General features: G+C 43.4%; 1 protein-coding gene and 1 non-coding gene across 3 annotated transcripts in view; both read right to left on the bottom strand.

Moving 5' to 3' along the window:
- WDR62 (WD repeat domain 62) overlaps positions 1-15,604 on the bottom strand; it is a 38,921-nt gene extending 23,317 nt beyond the window's left edge. Inside the window, exons 1-13 of one of the 2 annotated variants that reach the window (XM_048832728.2) lie at positions 15,366-15,604; positions 12,735-12,826; positions 10,147-10,209; positions 9,707-9,764; positions 9,185-9,355; positions 7,580-7,714; positions 6,826-7,008; positions 6,517-6,677; positions 4,826-5,000; positions 3,268-3,405; positions 1,985-2,160; positions 1,274-1,365; positions 746-871 (exon numbers count right to left, since the gene is read on the bottom strand). In XM_048832728.2, coding sequence (XP_048688685.1) covers positions 746-871; positions 1,274-1,365; positions 1,985-2,160; positions 3,268-3,405; positions 4,826-5,000; positions 6,517-6,677; positions 6,826-7,008; positions 7,580-7,714; positions 9,185-9,355; positions 9,707-9,764; positions 10,147-10,209; positions 12,735-12,826; positions 15,366-15,473 — 1,678 coding nt within the window. In that variant the 5' untranslated portion in view covers positions 15,474-15,604. Of the gene's footprint in view, positions 1-745; positions 872-1,273; positions 1,366-1,984; positions 2,161-3,267; positions 3,406-4,825; positions 5,001-6,516; positions 6,678-6,825; positions 7,009-7,579; positions 7,715-9,184; positions 9,356-9,706; positions 9,765-10,146; positions 10,210-10,252; positions 10,304-12,734; positions 12,827-15,365 lie in introns of those variants that run through there. The other variant, XM_075122580.1, reaches the window with a different exon arrangement.
- Positions 4,152-4,293, bottom strand: LOC125628497 (small nucleolar RNA SNORA16B/SNORA16A family). Its single transcript, XR_007354232.1, has one exon. It is a non-coding gene; the product is annotated as a small nucleolar RNA SNORA16B/SNORA16A family (small nucleolar RNA).
- Positions 15,605-22,576: the final 6,972 nt, after the last annotated feature.

Below are 22,576 nucleotides of genomic sequence, written 5' to 3'. Positions count from 1 at the left end.
GCTAAAAAGATAAAAGTAGGCTTAGAAAGATGCAATTTTTATACGTTGATTTCACCACCCATGGATGAAAAACTATTTCCATTCATAATAAAAAGTTTACAAACAGGCAAAGTTCTCAAGCAGTGTTTTACTCAGAGTTTGATTTACGGCTATTTACTTTGTCAACATCATATGTCAAAATATACATGTGTTTTAAATGGTTATAAAAGCTTTAACTTTTTGAATTTCAACATCCCCTGTAATTAAATAAACCGTGCGACTCCCCCATAATCTCCCACAACTGTGAAAATTTAAAAATTGATAAACAGAAAAAAAAATGCTTAAAAATAAACATTGTCAAAATTCCAAAAAACAAAAATCGAATGCTACCAAGTCTAGTTATAAGGGAGCTGACTTCACCACCTCCTCCTCCAGGCACTTAAAAGTGCTCCCTCCCACTGTCAAAAACAAACAAACAATTAATTCACTGATTTAATTTTTGTGTGTGCAAATTTTTGGTTTTGATTTGAGTCAAACTGAATTCCCCCCGCCCCCCACAATTTTTCTGAACTTCCAGAAAATTGGGGGGGAGGAGAGGGAGTTATTTGCCCACCTCTACTGCCAAGCTATGCGAGGAGACATTCTTTTAAAGAAAAAATTAAAAACCTATTGTAAAGTAATTGAAGTTCTCTCTTCACAGCTCTGAGACAGATCAATGGAAGTTTAATAGAAACAATAAGTGTTAATATGAAGTCTGGAAACTTACCTGCAAATTTGACAGCTGTTATGGCAGATGAATGATCATCCAGAGTTTGCTCCAATTTATAATTTTTATCTACATTTAACACATGAATCAGTCGGTCTCTGCTTGCTGAAGCCAGCAGTGCCATCCCTAGAGACGTTAAAAGGGACATTTTTAAAGGCAGGGGGATTTGTGTTTCCTTTAAAAATAAGCAACATTTGTTTGAACTGTCATATTCTGAAAAATTACAGTGTAAAAATGGAATCTTCTTACACAAATGAGCATGTGTAGTCAGACTCATAAGTTCATTTTACTTAACACATTTTTTCCAGTAAAATAAATATTTTATTGGAGTTCTTAATATAACAGAGCTAATCCACAGAAGGCAGTTTTAGATGAATATTTCTGCTAACGTTACACATAGCTTGATGCAGACTGAAGCCAAAGAAACACAAATAATCCTTCAATATACTTTCAGCACCTTCCATGTGTTCAGTTGTGCTTTTGTCATTTTCCTCAAATAGATTTTAGAGTTTGTTTTCAAATACTTACCAGTTTCTGGTTTGGAATACTCCAAGCAGAGAACTTCTGAATCATGAGCTTCCACCTTAACCACTTCACGCATAAACTGTAACTCATGTATCCTACAATGAAAATGCAGCAGTGAAAAGCCAGCAATTTTACACATTGATGGGGCGGGGGAAGGAGAGGAACCAGTCCAGCAAAGCACTTATCAATCATATTTATTATGGTAGTGGCCTAAGGGTGAACCAAGAATGTGGTCCAGTTGTGCTAGGCACTGTACAAACACAGAACCGCAGATAGCCCCTGGAAAGCTTACAATCTTAATAGACAAGACAGACACAGAGCGGGGAAAGGGATAGAACACATATAAGCACATGCTTATCTTTAAGCATTGAGTAAACCCACTGAAGCCTCAAAAAATAATTTGAGGACTGGGAAAATGTCTTACAGTGAGAGATTTAAGGAGCTCAATCTGTTTAGTTTATCTAAAAGAAGACTGAGAAGTGACTTGCAGTGTACAAGTACCTTCATGGGGGAGAAAAATACCAGGTACTAAAGGGCTCTTTAACCTAGCAGAGAAAGGCAGAACGAGAACGTAGGGGTATCCTGACAGATGTATCCTGACAGGTGCAGAACTTGTAGCTGCTTTGCTAGCATTTCCAGGATCATTTCTGTTAAAACGTGCAACATTCAGTGAAACAGAGGAGAGGTGACAGTTGATGATATGATAATACTTGCCTCAAGTTGCCTCCTCTGTCACCTGAGGCTAAGTGCTGGCCATCAGGGCTAACCTGCATCACACGAACACCTGCTTTCACATCTAGATATCCTGCATTTTCATTTCTGTCAGGCACACTGGTTGAATCTTGCAAATGCTGATTATTATTGTCCATGTACACCACCTTCAGCAAGTTCTTTATATTGTGAGGGGGAAGAAAGATCAAGTTAGGTATATACCATAATAATAAACAATGGAACGCTTACTAGAGTCCCAGATAGTACAGTAATTTTGACTTCAATAGTATACTAGTACCTTAAGGATGGGATTTTCAAAAATGTTTGAATGAGTGGGGAGCACAAGCCCCAGTGACTTTCAATGGGACCTGTGCACCTAACTCACGCAAGTGTTTTTGAAATCCCACCTTAATGTTTATAATCTCAAGAACTCAAATCATCATCATCCCTAGTTGTAATATGGGACTTTCCATCATCAGATCTCAATGTGCATTATAAAGGAGGGCGGTCATTAGCCCCCTTTTACAGAGGGGAACACTGAGGCACAGAGGGGAAAAGTTACCCAGTGGCAGAGATAGAAATAGAACTCCGGTCTCCTGAGTTGCAGTTCAGTGCTCTAGTCTCTAGGCAACACTACCTCCAAAGCACTGACAGATACTGACTGAGCCTCACAGACACAGTATCCCCATTTCACAGATGGGAAAATGCAGTAAAGAAAGGTGAAATCAGTTTACCAGTCTTGTTCTTTAGCCACTAAATCCCCATCTCTTGCTTTCAAAAAAGGCAAATCTGTACAGAATATTGTTGGCTTAGCTGAACTGACAAATGTGGCTAGGAACTGCTCCTACAGGCAGGAATAAGATATCCAGGAACCCTGCGTTCTTCAGATCATTGTAAAACCTCTGAACAGGTTTAAAATAAAAGCTAGATACCTCATAGCTTTAATTAGATTTAAATTGGACGTAACTTGTCTTGAGTCAGACAAATGCATGTGAAAGAGAGAGGTTACTGCTGAAGAGAGGAACTGAACTAGAATATCCCACTCACTTCAATGTCTTTCCAGCCAGCACCAACCAATTTTTCAGCTGTGCTCTCTCTCCCAATACTCCAGCACAGGAGAGAGATTTTAAATAATTTCCACCATGAGAATTTTCACTCCCTGTAGTACACTTAAAGGCTTATCTGCCAGGCTTTACACTGGGGTAAGCCACAGGTGAATTTGGCCCCATTATTCTAAAGCTGTGTGTGCCTGTCAACAAAAAACAAAAAGCCATTATGGTGCTTACGTTACTGTAAATGTTATTCTGGAACATAGGTCTCGTGTCGCTTTCCACGTTCCAGAATCGTATGGTGTTATCAGATGAACAGGTTAGAAAAGATCCTGGAGGTAAACAGGACCTGTGATCCTCAAACTCAGGGTAAACCTACATATTTCCACAACATAAGAGAGGAAGGGTACAAATTAGTTTACATTCTAAAAACAGAGTGGGAGTCCAGAAGCCTAAGTAACAGCAGAAGTTTGTTCTACAAGACCCCTCTGCAATTCTCCTCTTAAAACTGGAGAGATTTTCTCCCCATCACCTGGCTTTTTTCCTAGGTGAAACTGACTAATAAAAAAAGGGAAGCTGGAAACCTTTGTCCAAATGGGGTGGAGGGGTTTTGTTTGTTTTAAATATAACTCCCCTAACTCAGATGAAGAGATTCTATTGTCATTGATACTTCATTTGTGCCTAAAGGTCCCCATCCTCGCGGTGTAAGGCACAGTATAACATATAAGTCTCCATCAGAACAGCTTTCACTCGAAGTATAAGATCACAACAGGTGGATACAACAGACAAGGAAGCACAACGGAACAGTGATACAGTTATAACTGTAATAGACAAGAGTCACTCTGACCAGCTGTCTCACCATCCCTCTTTCAAAGAGCTCCCCCATCATCAGACTCCTTGCCATGGCCCCAGGAGGAAGATGACAGCCTGTGTATCAGTTCCTCTTCTAGATAAAGTGATGAGCCATTTCAGGGTAGATAAGAGTCTACCCCCTCCAAAATACTTTGCCTGAAAATAAGTGCCCGAGTTTTCTTTGGATTTAGGAATCTGCCATGTCCTATCACGAGACATCACTGGGCTGGACACTGTCAGCACAAAGCTTGCATATAAACACAAAGTACAGGTGTATTTTTGTGAAATGTCACCGGACAGCTACCATGCAACAAACTGAACAGCAACAGTCAATGAAAACAAGTCACTTGCGGCTCCTGTTTGACCACATCAGCTACACAAGAGAGAGAGACAGCGTCGACCAGGGTCATGGGCACTATTAAAGCGGAGCAACTGGAGGCTGCCTAGTTCTATTTTCTGTTGAACATCTGAATCCATCCCAAAGATTAACTCTGCCTTTTCCCATCCTCTGTTCTGCCTCAAGCTACTGTACTATAAAGAAGGTTGATAGTATGGTCTGACTAGAGGAAAACCTTTATTATTAACCAGTTACTAGTCTGATATGGAAATAATAGAAGGATAGTAAAATCATCTTTTCTAAGTGGATAGTAAAGAAGTTTAAGGCATTTTTATTCCCCAGAACCACCTTCAGAAGCTCTGTTTAATGGAGATTCTCTCTCCATGATCCCTTTGAAAGTCATTAGCATTGCTCCTTCTGATGGCCAAAGATAACAGGCCTAAGGGAAACGTCTCACCATCAGGACTAAGCACCACTAGCTCCCGGACTTCAAGCTCCAAATCAGAACCTTTGTGCTGTGCAGCCACCATACTTGCCCCAATGAGGACAGAACGGAGCAGATCTTAGAGCTTTATAACTATTTCTAGCACATGAACTACATCTTACCTCAACATTCCATACAAAGGAACTGTGGAAGAGGTCTGACCACACTTTGCCAACTTTGTTTGTGTCTTTAACATCCCAGATGTATATACTGTGGTCTTTATACACACAGGAGAGCCAACAATTGCATGGGTCAAAGGCTAAGGCAATGGTGTCTGGGTAGACAGAATCTGGTCGTCTTAAGAGACGGAGAAAGAGGAATTATTCTTTTTAGCGGAATTTAAGAAACAAAAAATGCAAGTATGGTATATACAACAATTTCTGTTTTAAACATCTGAAAATCACTAATCTTCCAGCCTACCGGACATCGTAAAACCACAGCTAGATTTTTCTGAGCATGTAATAAGTCTCACAAATGTCCATGCTAGGTGCAATTCAAGTCTTACAGTGCATAATATTATTCTTGGGTTTTTACCCTCTTCCATCCAGAATTTTGTATCTGTGAAAAATCTCTCTGTCCTGGGTACAGCCCAACGGACTGTTTTGATAACGCACAGCTCTGAAAAGCCACCTAGCTATTTGGAAAACATTCATGCCAGTTAGTTACCCTGAAATAAAAATCAAATTAATGATACCTACTTCAGCCGTAAAGTGCTTTGAGATCTACTGATGAAAAGCTTGATACAAAAGCTAAGTATTTTATTAAAACTTAGTTTTATAAAAACTAAAAATTTATGGCATTTTGGGATGTATAAGTAGGGGCATAGCGAGCAGATCGAGGGACGTGATCGTTCCCCTCTATTCGACATTGGTGCGGCCTCATCTGGAGTACTGTGTCCAGTTTTGGGCCCCACACTACAAGAAGGATGTGGATAAATTGGAGAGAGTCCAGCGAAGGGCAACAAAAATGATTAGGGGTCTGGAACACATGACTTATGAGGAGAGGCTGAGGGAACTGGGATTGTTTAGTCTGCAGAAGAGAAGAATGAGGGGGGATTTGATAGCTGCTTTCAACTACCTGAGAGGTGGTTCCAGAGAGGATGGTTCTAGACTATTCTCAGTGGTAGAAGAGGACAGGACAAGGAGTAATGGTCTCAAAGTTGCAGTGGGGGAGGTTTAGGTTGGATATTAGGAAAAACTTTTTCACTAGGAGAGTGGTGAAACACTGGAATGCTTTACCTAGGGAGGTGGTAGAATCTCCTTCCTTAGAAGTTTTTAAGGTCAGGCTTGACAAAGCCCTGGCTGGGATGATTTAATTGGGGATTGGTCCTGCTTTGAGCAGGGGGTTGGACTAGATGACCTCCTGAGGTCCCTTCCAACCCTGATATTCTATGATTCTATAAAAACAGGCAAAGACGCTGTCAAGTCTGATTTGTCTTAAAACCTTACATTGTTATATGCAAAGCATCAGGTTTTAGTTTCTTCAAGCTCTGTCAGAAACTCATTTTAATGTTAACAACACTGGGATAGAGACCTCTGAAAGATGACTGATTTCTAGTCTATTTAATCTTAGAGATCCATTTTCTTCTTTTCTTAAATGTAAGACTAAAACTCACAAACTTTCAGGATCAAATTTTCAGAAATGCTCAGGGTCACTGGCCACTTCTGAAAATCTGGTCTTTGCTATTTAGCCACTATCTTTAGAAGCTGTACGGAGTATTTAAGATCTACAAAGAGAAGGCACTTTTTCCTTCAAGCCAAGTCAAACATAATACACACAGTGAAGCACTATATTTAACATCAAAACTTTGTACCTTGGTTCAAGCTCTTTGGCTACATCAATGCCCAAGTAGTGAGGTTTCGGTAGATCAGTGAGATAATGCATGTTGTAGGAATGAAAGATCCTCACAGTTCCATTTGCACAGCCACAAAAAATAAACTCCTCACTAACACAAATGCAATTTGCTAGTGATACCTGAAGGAAAAAGTCCACATGCATAAAGTTACGTTCTCGGTTATAAAAAATGTATTTCTATAAAACAATTACAGTAACATAAGGAAAGCTTAGGTATCCAAAACAAAATGGAATTATTTTACAGTAATTAGACAAGGTGGCATTTTACCTTCAGATCAATCCATTTTTCCAGCATTCGCTTCTCATTAAATTGACAGAGAAGTCCAGAATAAGAAACGCAGAAAGTGTTGCCCGACATTTTCCCTTGCCCGCATGCTACACCACAAAAGATGTTATTGTGAAGTTCTCCCAGAAGTCCAGAGCGACCGACCAATGGCACAGTCTCTTTAATCTGCAATTAACACATTAGTTTGCATTATAAATACTAATACATGTCCTTCCGACACCTCTCACTGAGGATCTAAAGAAAGCCTCTGAATAACACTAGGAGATAAGTAAGTTCCTCCTTTTTAAAAATGGGAAACAGGATTGTCACACATATTGATTCATGTTTTCTGGAATCCGGCAAGTATGCAATAGCTCTGTCAAAGAACTGAAACATCCTGCAAATGCGTTTTAAACGTTAATTTAGCAATTTCTTGTCCCTTCACCCTTGTGCTCTGTTGTGAATGTGATCTTTGTAGACTACTTCCAGAAAGCTAGGTTCAAAACCCAGCTAGAGCTGCCTGGCCATAGGTCATTCCTGAAGCAGGGCAGGAAGTTATGGTATGATAAAGAGCTTGAGCGTAGGGCATGAAAAGCCTTACTGCTCTTTGGCACCACCCACCTAAAATAATATCCCTGTCTGTTGCAGTGACAGACATGGAATAAACATCTAGTCAGCTGTCTGAATATCCTGAGCACCTTTTTTTAAACTCGTTTACTCCCACTTCCAACTGGTACAGCACACGAGAAAGGTTTACCTTAACTTCTCTTGATGCATCCAAGAACCAGAATTTAACATGGCGGTGGCCAACAGTAACAAAGTAGCTGTCCTCAGAGAAGGATATCGCAATAACTTTACAAGACACTTTGTTTGATGCTACTAGGGTATCTTTCTGTAATGAGACAAAAAATGAGCACCCAATAATTTGTACGACAGATACACAGCACAAGAGACATGGAAGTTATGACTGAATTTCCAATTCCACTACAAGGCCAATTTTGACACAACCCCACTTCATCCTCATCATCATAACTTAGCAATTCATATGAACATTGACATGAAGTACAATTTAGCATACAGTTAATCTGCCAGGAAAGATGTTTTTTCTGACAATTTGGACAAGGTGTTTTTGTGAAACGACGATTCTCCTGAGTGAGAGATGCAGGAACGCTGGAAGCTCACTCGAAATGGGGGGGCCACCACTGCCAGAACCGTGGCCCCACCCCACTCCTTCCCCAAGGCCCCACCACCACTCCTCCCCTCCCCAAAACCCCCATACTCCACCTCTTCCCCCAAGGCCCTGCCCTTCTCTTGCTCCTCTCCACCCCCTCATCCCTCCCATCGCTCACCCTTAAGGCAAGTAAAAAGCGATGGGGCCATTGGACCCCCCCCATTCCGGTGCCCCTGGGGGGGTAGGGAGGAGGAAAAGGTGTTCCGACTTTTTGAAAACATTCTAATGCTTCCGCCACTCTCCACCCGTCTCCTAATAACTCAAAAGCAGCTTGACCTAGAGGCTTCATGTGTATATGGCTGAGCTGGTTCAATCAAGCAGGAGTGCCTTCACTGGACTTCTCTTTTTGGGAGCAAACATACTACAAAAGGTTAATAAAGCCTTTTGGATATGCATGTGATCCTGCAGGCGTTACAATGTATTACCTTCCAAGCTCAGCACGAATGATATGTGATCTACACCGGCTCAAGATGACAGGCCCTAGGTACTTTCATATTACTAGTGTGACAGATAATACAGTGGGGAGGCAGAAGGAAAGACGACAGTGAGATCAAATAGGGTTAATCTGGGAGCAGGAGGCAGGATAGACAAGCAAGTGAAGAGGAGAGATCAGATAATGTTCATAGAAGGGACTATTGTGATTATTTAGTCTGATCTTCTGTATTACACAGGCCATGGAATTTCCGAGTTAATTCCTGTTTGAACTAGAGCATCTTTTTTTTTTTTTTTTGGTAAAAGATCCATTCTTGATTTAAAAATTTCCAGTGATGGAGAATCCACTACAATCCTTGGTGAGTTGTCCCAATGGTTAATTACCCTCCCTGTTAAAAAATGCGTGCCTTATTCATCAGGAAAAGGGAGTCAGATAGTCTCGGCAAAGTCCTCTGAAACTTGCCCTTGGTCCAGGAATGCTAGAGTTTGATAATCTTGTAGGCGCATAGCAAAGTTCAGCTGTTTTCCCCAAGTGAGATCGGTTTCTTGGTTTGAATGAGGGAGGGGTTATTTTGATTGCATTCGTTATTATATAGCTAACAGATATATTATATATTATTGTAAATGCATCAGTAAATTCTTTGCTTTTCAGTGAGAAATGACAGAGGCTATTTGTCCCTGACATCTGTGGTTCCTTACCTTCCAGTCCCACAAATTGACAATCATGTCATGCTGATAGCCCACTGACACAATATACTTCATGTTGGGAGAAAAAGCCACACAAGCCACTCCATGTTTATGGCCATGCAGTTCAGATACTTGTGTCTTCTCCTCGACGTCCCACACTCGTACAGCTGGTCTGTGCCCGTTCTGCAAGAGTAATTTGAATATGTGCTGCCATTTGAATCGTACACAAAAAAAATAGGAATTGCCATCCCAGATCAGAACAATGGTCCATCTAGTCTGGTATCCTAGTGCAGACAACTCACAGTTCAGCCATTTTAGTCTGTAGTTTAAATTCCAAATTAGTAATACCTGATCAACTGGCCAGAATTCAACCAATGTACGGAGGCCAGAAATCTAGCATCAAAACAGAGGGCACTAATTGAGCATTCCTTCTAGTCTTACTACGGCAGGTTTTCCACGCATACAAGCATTTGCATTGGTAGAGAAATCAGAAATTCCATTCCAAGTGTACGCACTATGATACACTTCACTCACCTCACCAGTAACAATAAATTTTCCATCAGGTGAGAAAGACAGAGCACTCAGCATTTTCCTGAAAGAAAGATATAGCTTTTGTTTTCCCTCAGAGAAAGTTCAGACAGCGCTCACCACAATAAACGCTAAGGTAAGGAAAAAAATATTCTGATGTAACCCAGCATAGTGTTATTCAAACACACAGTCTACAATAGTTTATCTACTTTGACTGTCAGCTCTTTGGGGCAGACACTGTCTTTTTGTAATGTGTTTGTAAAGCCCCTGGCACAGTGGTGGCCCCATAAGTAGGCATATAGCAGCCATGCATAGTATCAGCAGTTACACTTTGTTCGGCTCAGAGTCACATTCCTTTCTCAGCAACCCAAATCCCAAAAAGCAAGTTTGGGATAAAGATACCTAAGCACTATCAAGGTGGTGAGTAAATTAAGCATTGACAATACCTGGAAGTATTAAAGATGTGTCTTTGTTTATTCTTTTTGGGATTTAAAATTACAACCACACACCTGAAAAGAAAGAACAAGACATTTACATTAATAAGTGTTTCACCTGGTTTGTGGAGCGGTGGGATGTTAGGAGGAAGATGGCATTCTTCAGCATTTGGAAGACTTCCCAGAAAAGGGAACATGTTGCAGAGAAAAGCACATCCTATTTTTTAAAATAAAATAATAACCGTAACTCGTCATCAGTAAGCCCCAAGTTGACAAAAAGGGTCAGTATCATTATCCCCATTTTGCAAATGGTAAACTGAGGCACAAAGTTGTGACACAACTTGCCCAAGGTCACCCAGCAGGCCAGTCACAGAGTCAGGAATAGGACCAAGGTTTCCAGAGTCCAGTCCAGTGTTCTATCGACTAGGCCACACTGTTATATGTTTATGTTATGTTATATTGTTAAAAGGCTTTTGTTCTAACACTAATCTGGAGATTACTACAACAACTAAAAGTGTTACCTAAAACCCCTGTTTCCATTGTTCAGCAATAAGCACTTACCCTTAAAGCACAACTGAATCTGGTTTCAGCCTCTGACAGTGGATACCGATGGTGTTAGTGTCACTTTTGACTAATATTTTAAGTTAAACAGACCATTTAAAGTATAATTTAAAATTTAGGGTTTGTTAAAATAAGCTTTTACAAGGCTAATATTTTGTGTTTGTTTGTTTGTGGGGGTCGGGGGCGGTGTTAAATAATACCAGTGTAAATAGTGGGATTTAAAAAAAAAAAAAAAAGACAATCCTGTGGTGTTTATATGTCAAATGCCACAGCATCAAGCCAGAAAATGAATCTGACTGCTAGTTGGCTTTTAACAAGCCAAGAGAAATGCAAAACAGTTAAGAACATGAAGAAAAGTTTTTGATTTTAAGAATTCTTTCAGTTGTAATAATTCAAATCAACAGTCTTTTTGTACTATGTTTGTCCTGCAGCTAGCACAAGGCCGTCCTGGGCCATGACTGGGGTAGCTATGTGCTACAGCAGTACAAATAAATAATAATTTGTAAAATAGGTAAGAATGTTTCTTAAAAATGATTCTGAACATGATTGACTCTTTCCCTCTAATTCAGTGGAACACCATAAAGGAAACAAAATATTTAAAAGTTTGTGTTAAAGAATACAAATTTATTTTGTTCTTTTGAATAATTAATTCCGCAAATATTTTTTAAATTGGCTGTAATATATCTATTATGTAACCTAGCAAGCTAATTTTGGCCTGTGCTGTTATAACTTTCAGTGGGTTAGCTACTGATTAATCAGGTCCCTTGATTTGCTTAATGTTATATGTTCACAGCACACACACAGAAGTTAGATAAAAACCACACACTCTTGCTGAAAGGTTGCAAAGTAATACGACTTTATTTCTTAGAAACCAGAACGATGACACAAGAACCCTCAACTCAAAAACAGAGATAGAGAAAACAGGCTGCTCCCTAAGGCAGCAAGACATCTCACCCCACCTTGCTTTAAGCTTGCGCTTTTCAGAATGACTCAGATTGCATGCTTTGCTACAGATCCACCCCCCGCAGTCTGCAAGCAGGATCAAGAAACCACTCCACATTCTAAGCATGAAAGCTTGCAATTTCAACAGTCCTCCATACCCCACACCTAACACATTTTATAAACAGCAAGCCAGGCCAGCTGGTAACTATCATACCACGCACTGTCATACTGGGATCAGAGGTCAGGACTCTTGCTTGGTCACTTTCTGGACTCTCAGCATCAGAGACCGAGTCTGACCCTGGAAGTAGGGGTTCTGGAACAATTTTTATAGTGTGGGTGCTGAGAGCCATTGAACCAAACTGTAAACCCTGTATATGATGGAACCCACTTTGAGCCAGAGGGTGCAGCAGCACCCCCAGCACCCTAAATTCCAGCATCTATGCCTGGAAGTGGTGGGGTCAATACAGAGGAAAGAAAGAGTATAGCTTAAGCTACTCCATTATCATGAAGCTGACAGGTCTAATCCAGCAGTGATATCAGACTTGTGGATGCCTATGAATGAGGTGAACTTAAAGCACTCGAATACACCTCTTTAGCCAGATCTAGAAGATGTTGTAGTTGTCCAAGAGCTTTCCATTTCCAGCCCTTGGCTGCTTGATGAACACTGTGAGATAAGGTTTAGAGAAGCCCCACAAGGGGAAAAAAAAACTACTAAGGGCTCACAGCCCTATGAGATGCTGAATGTCTTCATCTTCTACTGAAGTCAGTTGGAATTTTGGTGCTCAAGCATGCCTCTAGCTACTCTGAATATGCTTACAGTGGTAGCTGATTATGTCATGGGATAGAATCCAACCTTTACTCGTGCAAGCTGTCCCATTAGCCTCTGCTTATGTAAAGCCTACCTGAGTGACAAAGGGCTGTAAGATGGAGCCCTAAAGTAATAGTGAAATAACATTACTGCATACACACAGTTGGCAAAACAACCAGGGTCCGTGTCCATTTTTTTCTCTGTAAGTTGCAGTGGTTTCTATAATCATGCAGGTAGACACACAACATAAACTTACACTTTTTCACATTTAGTTATATAGTACACTTACCCTGTAGGATATGCTATCTGCCCGGTGTTTGGATCACAAGCTAAACCACTGCTGGTTTGGGTAGTTATTCCCAATACTTTCTCAAGCATAACCTGCCCAAAAAAGAGGGAAAAATATTGAAGTCTAGTACAGTCAGAACTATGTAAGAGCTTATTTATAACTCCCAATTATTAGATTCTTGACGCAGTTGTTCCAGCAACCTGGAAGGCAAGGTTTCCCACATCAGGTAAGAGGGAACCAATAAAAATTCAAGCAATCAATCATGTACAATAAACGAGCTTAACACTGAACTTTCTTTAAAAATGGAAACATTGCTTAATAGCCCAAATAATTAGAGACTATATTTTCAGGCTTTAAAACAGTGGCTGGAAATGTTTTTTTCCCTATTCTTCCAAAACCAGAGATCAAAGTAAGTGACTCTGCTGGCATAGTCCCCTAACACAGATGCAGCCTACACTGACAGAAGGACTTCTTTTGCCTGTGCAAGAGCACCACCTTCCCAATGGACACTATACTCTTCAATCAGCATGGCTGTGTCTACACTGGGGGGTTTGTCGGAATAGTTGTGTTGATCACAGGAGTGGGGTTTTTTTTCTTCACACTCCTGATTGATCCAGCTATGTCAATATAAATTAAGTGTAGGTACTTATCAAGCCTCCCATTACCATAGTATCCGAACACCTCCCTATCTTTAAAGCATTTATCCTCAACACCCTTGTGAGGTAGGTAAGGCAGCATTATATCCCCATTTTATAGCTGGGGAACTGAGGCACAGAGGCCAAGATCCTCAAAAGTGCCTAACTCCTATTGAGAACCTTTGAGGATCTGAGAGACAGAGTCTAAGGCCTGGTCTACACTTACAAATTAGATTGACCTAGCTACATCAATAAGAGCAGCGAAAACATCTCCTGCCCCGATTGTAAAAGTTAGGTCAACTTAACCACTAGCATAGATACAGCTAGCTCAACGGAAGAACTCTTCCATCAAACTAGTCAGTATCTCTCGGAGAAGTGGATTAACTAAATTGACAGAAAAAACCCTTCTATCGATGCAGGAAGTGTTTACATCACAGTGCTACAGCAGCAGCACCATAGCTGTGCACCTGTAGCATAGAAATGGCCTAAGTAACTTGCCCAAGGTCACACAGGAAATCCATGGCACGGCAAGGAGACCATAGGAATACAGCTCCCTGCAAAGGCTTAGATGTCAGTGATACAAACTGTCTGAAGGGGAAACAGAATTGTGAATGCAGGTCTTGGTAGCTTAAATGTTTTATTCAAAGATTCCAATCTGTTACGTTTGAAGGGAGGCTGTCAGAACAAGTTTGTTTAAAGAAAAATTGGCTTTGTAGAAATCAGTTTTCATGATTTTCAAAATATTGTAATCGATTTTTTACAAAAATTAACAGTTCCTGTTGCATTTCTAACCCATATGCTGCAGCACTGCACTGGGACACGAGACCCTAAATGAGATATAAACAAGAAAAACAGACCAATCAGAAACTGTAACTTCACTTAAAAAGATACGTTTACATCAAGACAACTAACTCACTGAAAAATTCTAGTGGAGACAAGACTCTGTGGTTTTTACTTCAGTCGAGGTCAACCAGAACTGAGGGAATAGCTTTATCTTCACTATTAAAAGGTATGGGCTTTTTAACCTCGAGGTAACTAACACGTGAGCTATCCCAAGACAAAAGCATAGTGAAGATAAGGTGTTTTATTTGTACCGTGAGGTGAGGCTGACCTCAGCAAGTCTACCTTGCTGTAAAACTGAAATATTTGATCTTCACTGTGCTTTTACCTGAGGATAACACATTAGTTACTCCCATGCAAAAGACACACCCGTTTTGGCAGCGAACACAAGGTTTATAGGGCTGATCTTGTCAAGATAAAAAACTACCCATGCTGTCTCCAGGAGGATTTTACAGCAAGTTAGCTATCTCGCTGACGGGGGAGGTAAGGAGTTGAATACAGCAAAGAGGAATCCCAAGAGTGCAAGAAGCGAACAAACCGCCCCAATGGCATGACAGATTGTATAACCCCTCAAGCTGCTGAAGTGGCCGGGGGAGGGGGGGTTATTTGTAACTTGTACCATATGTGTGTAACCGAGAGCCCTGCTCCCACTGAGACACAACCCCCACCCTCAAAACACGCACACACAGCCACACACCCATTCCCCAAAGAAGTTAGACCCACCCAGCTCCTACAGCCCATGCTAGGGGACACTGGTGGGGCAGGGTCTACATCTAAAGGGGGGGGGGCTGAGACAGACACCCACAGGAGGGTCTCAAATCACTGCCCCTTTTCACCTCTATCTCCCCAACCCAATAAACCCCCCCCCATCACTTCCTTAGTCCAACCCCCCCACACATCCCCAAAAGTGTCTCACGCCCCCTCCCATCTCCCCAAACCCCGCCTCTCATGTAGCCCCGCCCCCTCACCAGTTCTCCTCCCCCGCATCTCCCCCAGCCCCGCCCCCTCCCGTCGCCCCGCCCCCTCACAGTTCCCCCAGCCCCGCCTCCTTTGCATCTGCCCACCCCTCCCCGTCACCGTCTCGCTGGGGCCCCGCCCCCCTCAAGCCCCGCCCCTCAGTGCCTCAGCCTCTCTCCCGGTCATCCCGGCCCCTCACCGCCTCCTCCGGCCCCTGGTGCCTCGATCTCCGCCTCAGGCTTAAGAGCGGCGGCGAGTCGGCGCCCCCGCTCCGGGTGTAGAAGCCGCCGCCGCCGGACCCTGCCATGGCTGCGGGGCCCTCCGCGCCCCTTCGCCCCGGCTGGACCCCCTGGAGCGGCCTCTACCCGCAGCAACCGCTCCGAACTGCGCGCGGACACCCGGCTCCCCGTCCCCATTGGCCGCCGCGCACGCCAAACATCTCCGCTCGCAGCCAACGGCGGCGGCTCTGCCATGAAACCCCGCCTCCGTAACGCCCCAATGGGTGACGTGTATGCTAATCATCCCTCGTTCCGCCAATAGAGGCGGCGCTACCATTAAATCCCGCCTCCCGTGAAAGATACCGTGCGTATAATCTAGTGTGGGGGGCGGGGAGGGAACCAATCATTTTCCAGATCAGCCAATAGTGGCGGAACTACCGTAAAATCCCGCCCCCTGTCCCCTCGTAGGGGCTGTTTCAGGTCTAACACCCACCAGGGGCCTGAAGGTTAAAGGTTCGAATCCCAGCCCCCACTCAATGCCATGAGTTAATTATTTAAAACCCAATTAATGAATTAGCACCAGTTATAAGCAATTAAACCATGAGTCTGAGAGGAGAAAACTGGAGCCCGATTGTGCGAGCCCTCTCTATACACAGGCTCCCTTTGAACCCAATGATCTTTCTGTGCCGCCTAGGGCTTGTTGGATCAAGCCTAATATAACTGGAAGGGTCAGAAAATGCTTCACAGCTTGTACACCTTAAGCTTATTGCAATGCACCTGTGATTCCCTGCATCCCTCTATTTGTCTCTCTCTCTCTCTCTCTCTCTCTCTCACACACACACACACAGAAAAGGCTCTATGAATGCCCCGATTCTCCCCTTCCCCCATGGTAGGGGCTTTGTGTATGCCAAGCAACTTAACAACATAAGAACAGTCATAGTGCATCCATAATGCTCCATCTAGCCCAGTATCCTGTCATCCAACAGGGGCCAAAGCCAAGTGTTTCAGAGGGAATGACCAGAACAGGCAATCATCAAGTGATCCATCCCCTGTCAGTCACTCCCAGCTTTTTCCAGTCAGAAGCTAGGGACACCCAGAAGATGGGGTTGCATCCCTGACCATCTTGGCTAATAGCCATTTGATGAACCTGTCCTCCAGGAACTTATGTAGTTTAAAAAAAAAACAAAAAAAAACACCTCATTACCGTTTCGGCCTTCACAACATCCCCTGGCAATGAGTTCCACAGGTTGACTGTGCATTGCGTGAAGAAGTACTTCCTTTTGTTTGTTTTAAACCTGCTGCCTGTTAATATCCCCTTTAATATCCCTGTTAATATCTTGTGTTTGTGAAGGAGTAAATAACACTTCCTAATTCATTTTCTCCACACCAGTCCCAATTTTATCATATTGCCTCTTAGGCATCTCTTTTCCAAGCTGAAAAGTCACAGTCTTTTTAACCTCCCCTCACATGGAATTTACCTCCTAGACAGAAAGATGACATTCAGGGTGTCGTCAACATGCTAATTTCTATTGGAAAGATGAGCAGAGATGAGGCAGGGTATTACCAATTGTTTGATCAATACACAATTGCAGTGGTCCTCCGTTGCATTGGAATAATATTTATAGTGGGGGTACTGAATGCCGTTGAACAAAACTGCAAACCCTGTATATGGTGGAAACCACTTCAAACCAAGGGGTGCTGCCACACCCCCCAGCACCTCTGGTGGTGCTTGAAGCTGTGGCTGTGCTAACCAGAAGGGAACACCATATGTCCCTCCACCCCTGATTTTTCCCATTTGGTTTTCTCCAAAAGGGATATGGGTCTGGCCATTGATGTCAGGAATGTTCCCTGAAGTTTTGGAGTGGATTGAATAAAGCATTCTAGAGTTTAATGTGTTACAGACAGAGAAATGTTGTCGAGTTGACTGCAAGGACTTCACAAACTACCCAACCAGGCTGATGTGGGGGAGGGGGAAGGCAGGGTAGAATAGGGGGCAAACACAGAGTTCCTCCCATAGGGGGAGAATAGGGGACCTGGAAATGGGGGTAGTGTGACCCCCATCCCTTATTTTAAAGGGCCATCTTTTATTTAATTGATTTTTTTCCCTTAAGGAGACCATCCATCCCTTGTTTTAAGATGTATTGGAATATATTAATTCTGATCAGAAGTACAATTTTAAACATTACAGTGAAGCTAATGAGAATTGCATTGTATCCTTGGGGGCCATAGAAATGTACACTTCAGAGAAAAAAATACATGATTTGCAAAGGAAAATAGTGTTTCTTTAAAATAAAGCAGCCCCTTATTTTTCATGTGGTTTTCCCTTACTTCCATCCAACAAAAGTGGTCACTCTAACCAGGGAGAGAGGGAATAGGAGCATACAGAGCCTCTGGCTGGGGAGGGAAGCGGGGAATTGGGGGGACACACAGTCCTTGAAAAAGAAGGGGATGGAGGGATTCAAGTCCCTGGTGTGTGTAATAACTTCAGCCTACACTAGCTACAAAGTGTGTAGCCCCCATAATAAATATTAATAGTCTAATTTGGTACATTTAAATAAATAACCTGAAAACATCCTTGCTAGACCTGGGAAAATTTCTGCTTCTATAGAACACCTATTCAGGGGAGCACATCTTCCATTTACCTCTGACTGGCTTATCTTCGAGCAGTTAATTCCCCTTCCTCCTTTCATTCTGGGTACCATGGTCTCCTCCTTCCTCCCCCAAATGTAGAGCTCTCCAAGCAGGGGAAATGGCTCTGCTGTTTTGCCCCCAGAGGGATCATCACTTGGGATCATCATCATCAGAGCCCAGGCTAGCTCTGGGGCTGAGTTTTTAACCCTTGGGGGTGGGCTCTTTTTTTTTTTTAAAGCTTTATGTATTTGTCACGTCTCAGTGCCATCATTAAATGCCTGGTGAGAAGAGAAGCCCAGAAAGCAAATGTAATGATAATCAAATTGGTCTGTAGACCTAATGCTTATGGCTAAGCTAGATTTGAGGTATAAAAACTTAACAGTTAGGGAGGTAAAGGCAAGGCAGAGGGAACTCAATAAAGCTGAGTAGCTGGTCTGTGTATTTATCTATTTACAGCTACACCTGTGCTGTTTGCATCAGTGGCACCAGCAGTCAAGGAATCTCCTAGGGCCTAATCATTGGGATAGCTAGGCACCAAGGCTAGCTTCAAGAATTTCACAACAGACCACACTCCCTGGCCTTTCCCTACTGCCCAGGTTCAGCTGCCATCACTTAATTTTTTCATAAAAAGCTGAGCTCTGACAGCAGTAGCTACTTTGCAGCGAAGTGGGAATTTAGGGGACAGAGCACTGGACTGGGACTCATGAGACCCTGGGCAAGTTACTTCAGCCCAGATCCTCCAAGGTATATTTAGGTGCCTAACTCTTATTGCCATCAGTGGGACTTAGGCACCAAAATAACTCTGAGGATCTGGGCCTCCCGCCAATGTGCCTCAGTTTCCCCATTTGTAAAATGAAGATAATGATACTGACCTCTGTAAAGCGCTTTGAGAGCTATGGGTGATAAGAGCTAGATGTTGTTATGATTATAGGTGATAAAGCAGAGGCATGGCAGAGGGAGTGTTGTCTAATGATCAGAGCACATGACTTGAGAGTCAGGAGCCAAGGTTTTCAAAAGTGACTAGTGATTTCGGATAACTCTGTTTTTTAGTGGGGGGAAGGAGGCCAAACCTGAGATTCTTCAAAGGGGCTGTGACAGGGTGGGCTGGCCCTTTCAGGGGAGTTGGGCTCTGACCCACCTGCACTGAATTATCAGCCTAGTGCGTGGTGGATTAAGTAACCAGGCCGTGACACATTTGGGGGATACAGGTGTGTCAGTATATGAATTCCATTTTGGGTTTGCGGTTGCTACGTTATAGTTCAACCTCTCACCTGAACACAACCTCTAGCTGAGCTTGGAGCATTCGCTGTTGTAGGAGACGCTTGACGGAGAAACCACATCCGGGAAGCTGTGACAGAGCAGTCAAGTGCCGTGAGCATTGAATGATGGAACAACACGTTTGGTGCCAGCATTGACTTCGACTCACTCTCTGCCCAGAAGCCTACTGGAGGGATTGGTGCTGCCCAAGTGCAGGGGCAAAAAAAAGGCCATATTTAAGAAGATGAACGCTGTCTAAGCCAAGGGGATATCTACACTGCACGGAGCTGTGATTGCAGTACATGTAGACATACCTTGAATCTAGCTAGCTACCAGAAACAGAAGACCCTGCTGGAGTAGGGTGACCAAGTGTCTGGTTTTGACCAGAACACCCGGTCGAAAAGGGACCCTGGCGGCTCTGGTCAGCCCTGCCGACCAGGCTGTTAAAAGTCTGGTCGGCAGTGCAACAGAGCTAAGGCAGGCTAGTCCTTACCTGTCCTGGCTCTGCGCTGTGCCCCGGAAGCGGCCAGCAGGTCCAGCTCCTAGGCGGGACGGCCACGGGGCTCTGTGTGCTGCCCCCACCCCAAGCACTAGCTCTGCACTCCCATGGGCCAGGAATCATGGCCAATGGGACCTGCGGGGGCAATGCCTGTGGGCAAGAGTAGTGCCGCGTGCAGAACCGCCTGCCACACCTCTGCCTAGGTGCCTGACCTGCTGGCCGCTTCCAGGGCGCAGCGTGGAGACAGGACAGGCAGGAAGCCTACCATAGCCCCCCCGCTGCGCAGGAGCCACTGGAGGTAAGCCCGCACCTCAACCCCCTGTCCCAGCCCAGAGCCCCCTCCCACACCCATAACCCCTCTGCCCCACCCCCCAGTCTGGAGCCCCCTCCTGCACCCCAAACTCCTCATTCCTGGCTCCACCCCAGAGCCTGCACCCCCAGCCAGAGCCCTCATCCCTTCCCACACCCCATCTCCTTGCCCTAGCCCAGAGCCCTCTCCTGCACCCTGAACCCCTCATTCCTGGCCCCACCCCACCCCTGCACCCCTAGATAGAGCCCTCACCCCCACCTGCACCCCAGTCCAGTGAAAGTGAGTGAGGGTGGGAGAGAGCAAGCCACCAAGGGAGGGGGAATGTAGTGAGCGGGCGGCAGGGCCTCAGGGAAGGGGCAGGGCTAGGGTGTTCGGTTTTGTGCAATTAGAAAGTTGGCAACCCTATGCTGGAGGGACTCGACTAAACTTGGGCCTCACAGGGATGGGGAAGACATGGAGAGGTTGGCATTGTTTTCCATAGATCTCTAACTGGGAAACCAGAGCTCCCACCGTCAGGAGGACTCTGGGGTAAACAGGTGGAATCTATGAAGGGAGTTGGGGTCACATTGCAGGCTCAGGATAAGAGTCAAGGTGAGAATTTTGTGCTTTCAGCCAACCTGGTTGGCAACAGTGCACTGTGGCTTTTCCTATAGAATCAGAGGTAACTGGACTGCAGTGGTCTGCACTGCCTGGAAATCTTGGCCAGAGACCAATGCAGAAATGCTGTATAAGGACCTGTTCCAGGCTCTTGAGGACATGATACAATTAATGGCCACAGCCCATCTTTCGAGATGTCACTGTGCCTTCACACATGGTGCATTACTGTATATAGCACGTGCTGAATTAAATGCTAGTTGTGAGGAGTGTTAAATTCTATATAAAACCATGACAGTTCGGCATAGACGTTAAACAGAACTGCGGCAAAACACATCAATTTTTATGGAACTTACTGCTGCAATAATGCAAGTTTCTTTTAAGAATAATATAATCATTTGCAACAACAATGCAAGCTGTGGCAAATTATGAGCATGGAACTAGGCAATATAAACTAGGCCTCATCAATCCAAATGAATCAGACAATCATGATTTTGGAAAATGGAGAATTTGGGATCACTTGTTTTTATAACCTTCCCAGTGATAGAGCACATTATAATGGGATGGTGATTTTATTTTACTGGAGCACCTATTCTGTACCTCAGACCAACAGTTCCTGCCCTAATAGGTCATTGTTTTCTAAATGGATATTGGTGGCAGAGTTTTTCTGAATGTTCATTTGTGAAAGAATCAAGGAGAAATATTAGAATAACAGGCTGTCTCCAAGTTATAAATGACTTGTATTAAAAGTAGCTATCTTCCATTGTGACCATTGGGATTATTTAAAATCAAGGTCTTATCTGTGAATAGGGAGCTTCTTATGTGAAGATGCTAATCACTATATTTTGAAAAAAGAAAAGGAGTCCTTGTGGCACCTTAGAGACTAACAAATTTATTTGAGCATAAGCTTTCGTGAGCTACAGCTCATTTCATCGGATGCATACCGTGGAAAATTCAGTGGGGAGATTTATTTGAGTATAAGTATGCATCCGATGAAGTGAGTTGTAGCTCACGAAAGCTTATGCTCAAATAAATTTGTTAGTCTCTAAGGTGCCACAAGGACACCTTTTCTTTTTGCGAATACAGACTAACACGGCTGCTACTCTGAAACCTATATTTTGAAATATTCTAAAATTGAGTGCTCCTTTTTAAAAAATAAAGAGAGGAAACTAGTCGGTTACATGTAAATTTCCAAGAGATTACACACTGCACCACAGAAACAAACATCACTGCTATAAAAATCACTGGTCGCACCAGAGAAATTAAGTGCACATTTAAAATCGGCATCATGTTGATAAGATTCTCAAGATTTGAAGCTTTCTTTTCTTAAAGAAGAGTTTTGTTTGATCACCTTTGTAATTTCCTCTCTTAGAAATAAATGAAGCTCCGATCTCAACTGGGGACTCTGGGTCCTACTGTACTATAATTTTCCTTCTCTTTTATTTTGCCATATCCTTGTCTGTTCTGTTTCTTCGGAACTTCCAGCATGTACAATCCTTAAACGTATTTTAGTGAGAGCTCATCCTGCTAACAGTGCAGCCAATGAGAGAGTAAAAAGACGATGAAAGTGTGGTTTGTTCCTTGTGCTGCTCACAGTTGGTGTGATGTCAAGTTTTTATTCCTGTGTAATTCTGCAAGAGGGTAGCAAAGAACAAAAACAGTTCCGTGTGGGCCAGACCTTCTAGCAATCTCATTTCCCTATGGCAAAGAAAAGCAGAAGGGTGGTCAAGAACCTGTACACTGGCTAGTCAGTTTTTTTCCTATTATTCATGTGTGTCTTTAACACAGAGACAGACCTTTCACTGGTGTAAATCAGTGTAGATCCACTGGAGCTATGCAAATTTACACCAGCTGGGGTTCTGGTCCATGGCTTCAAACACAAGGGAGATAAAACACTGTAA

This window comes from Caretta caretta, chromosome 23, assembly GCF_965140235.1.
Source record: "Caretta caretta isolate rCarCar2 chromosome 23, rCarCar1.hap1, whole genome shotgun sequence".
Classification (NCBI taxonomy): domain Eukaryota; kingdom Metazoa; phylum Chordata; order Testudines; family Cheloniidae; genus Caretta; species Caretta caretta.
The sequence above is the reverse complement of the archived record's forward strand: the minus strand, read 5'-3'. Positions and strand labels throughout refer to the sequence as shown.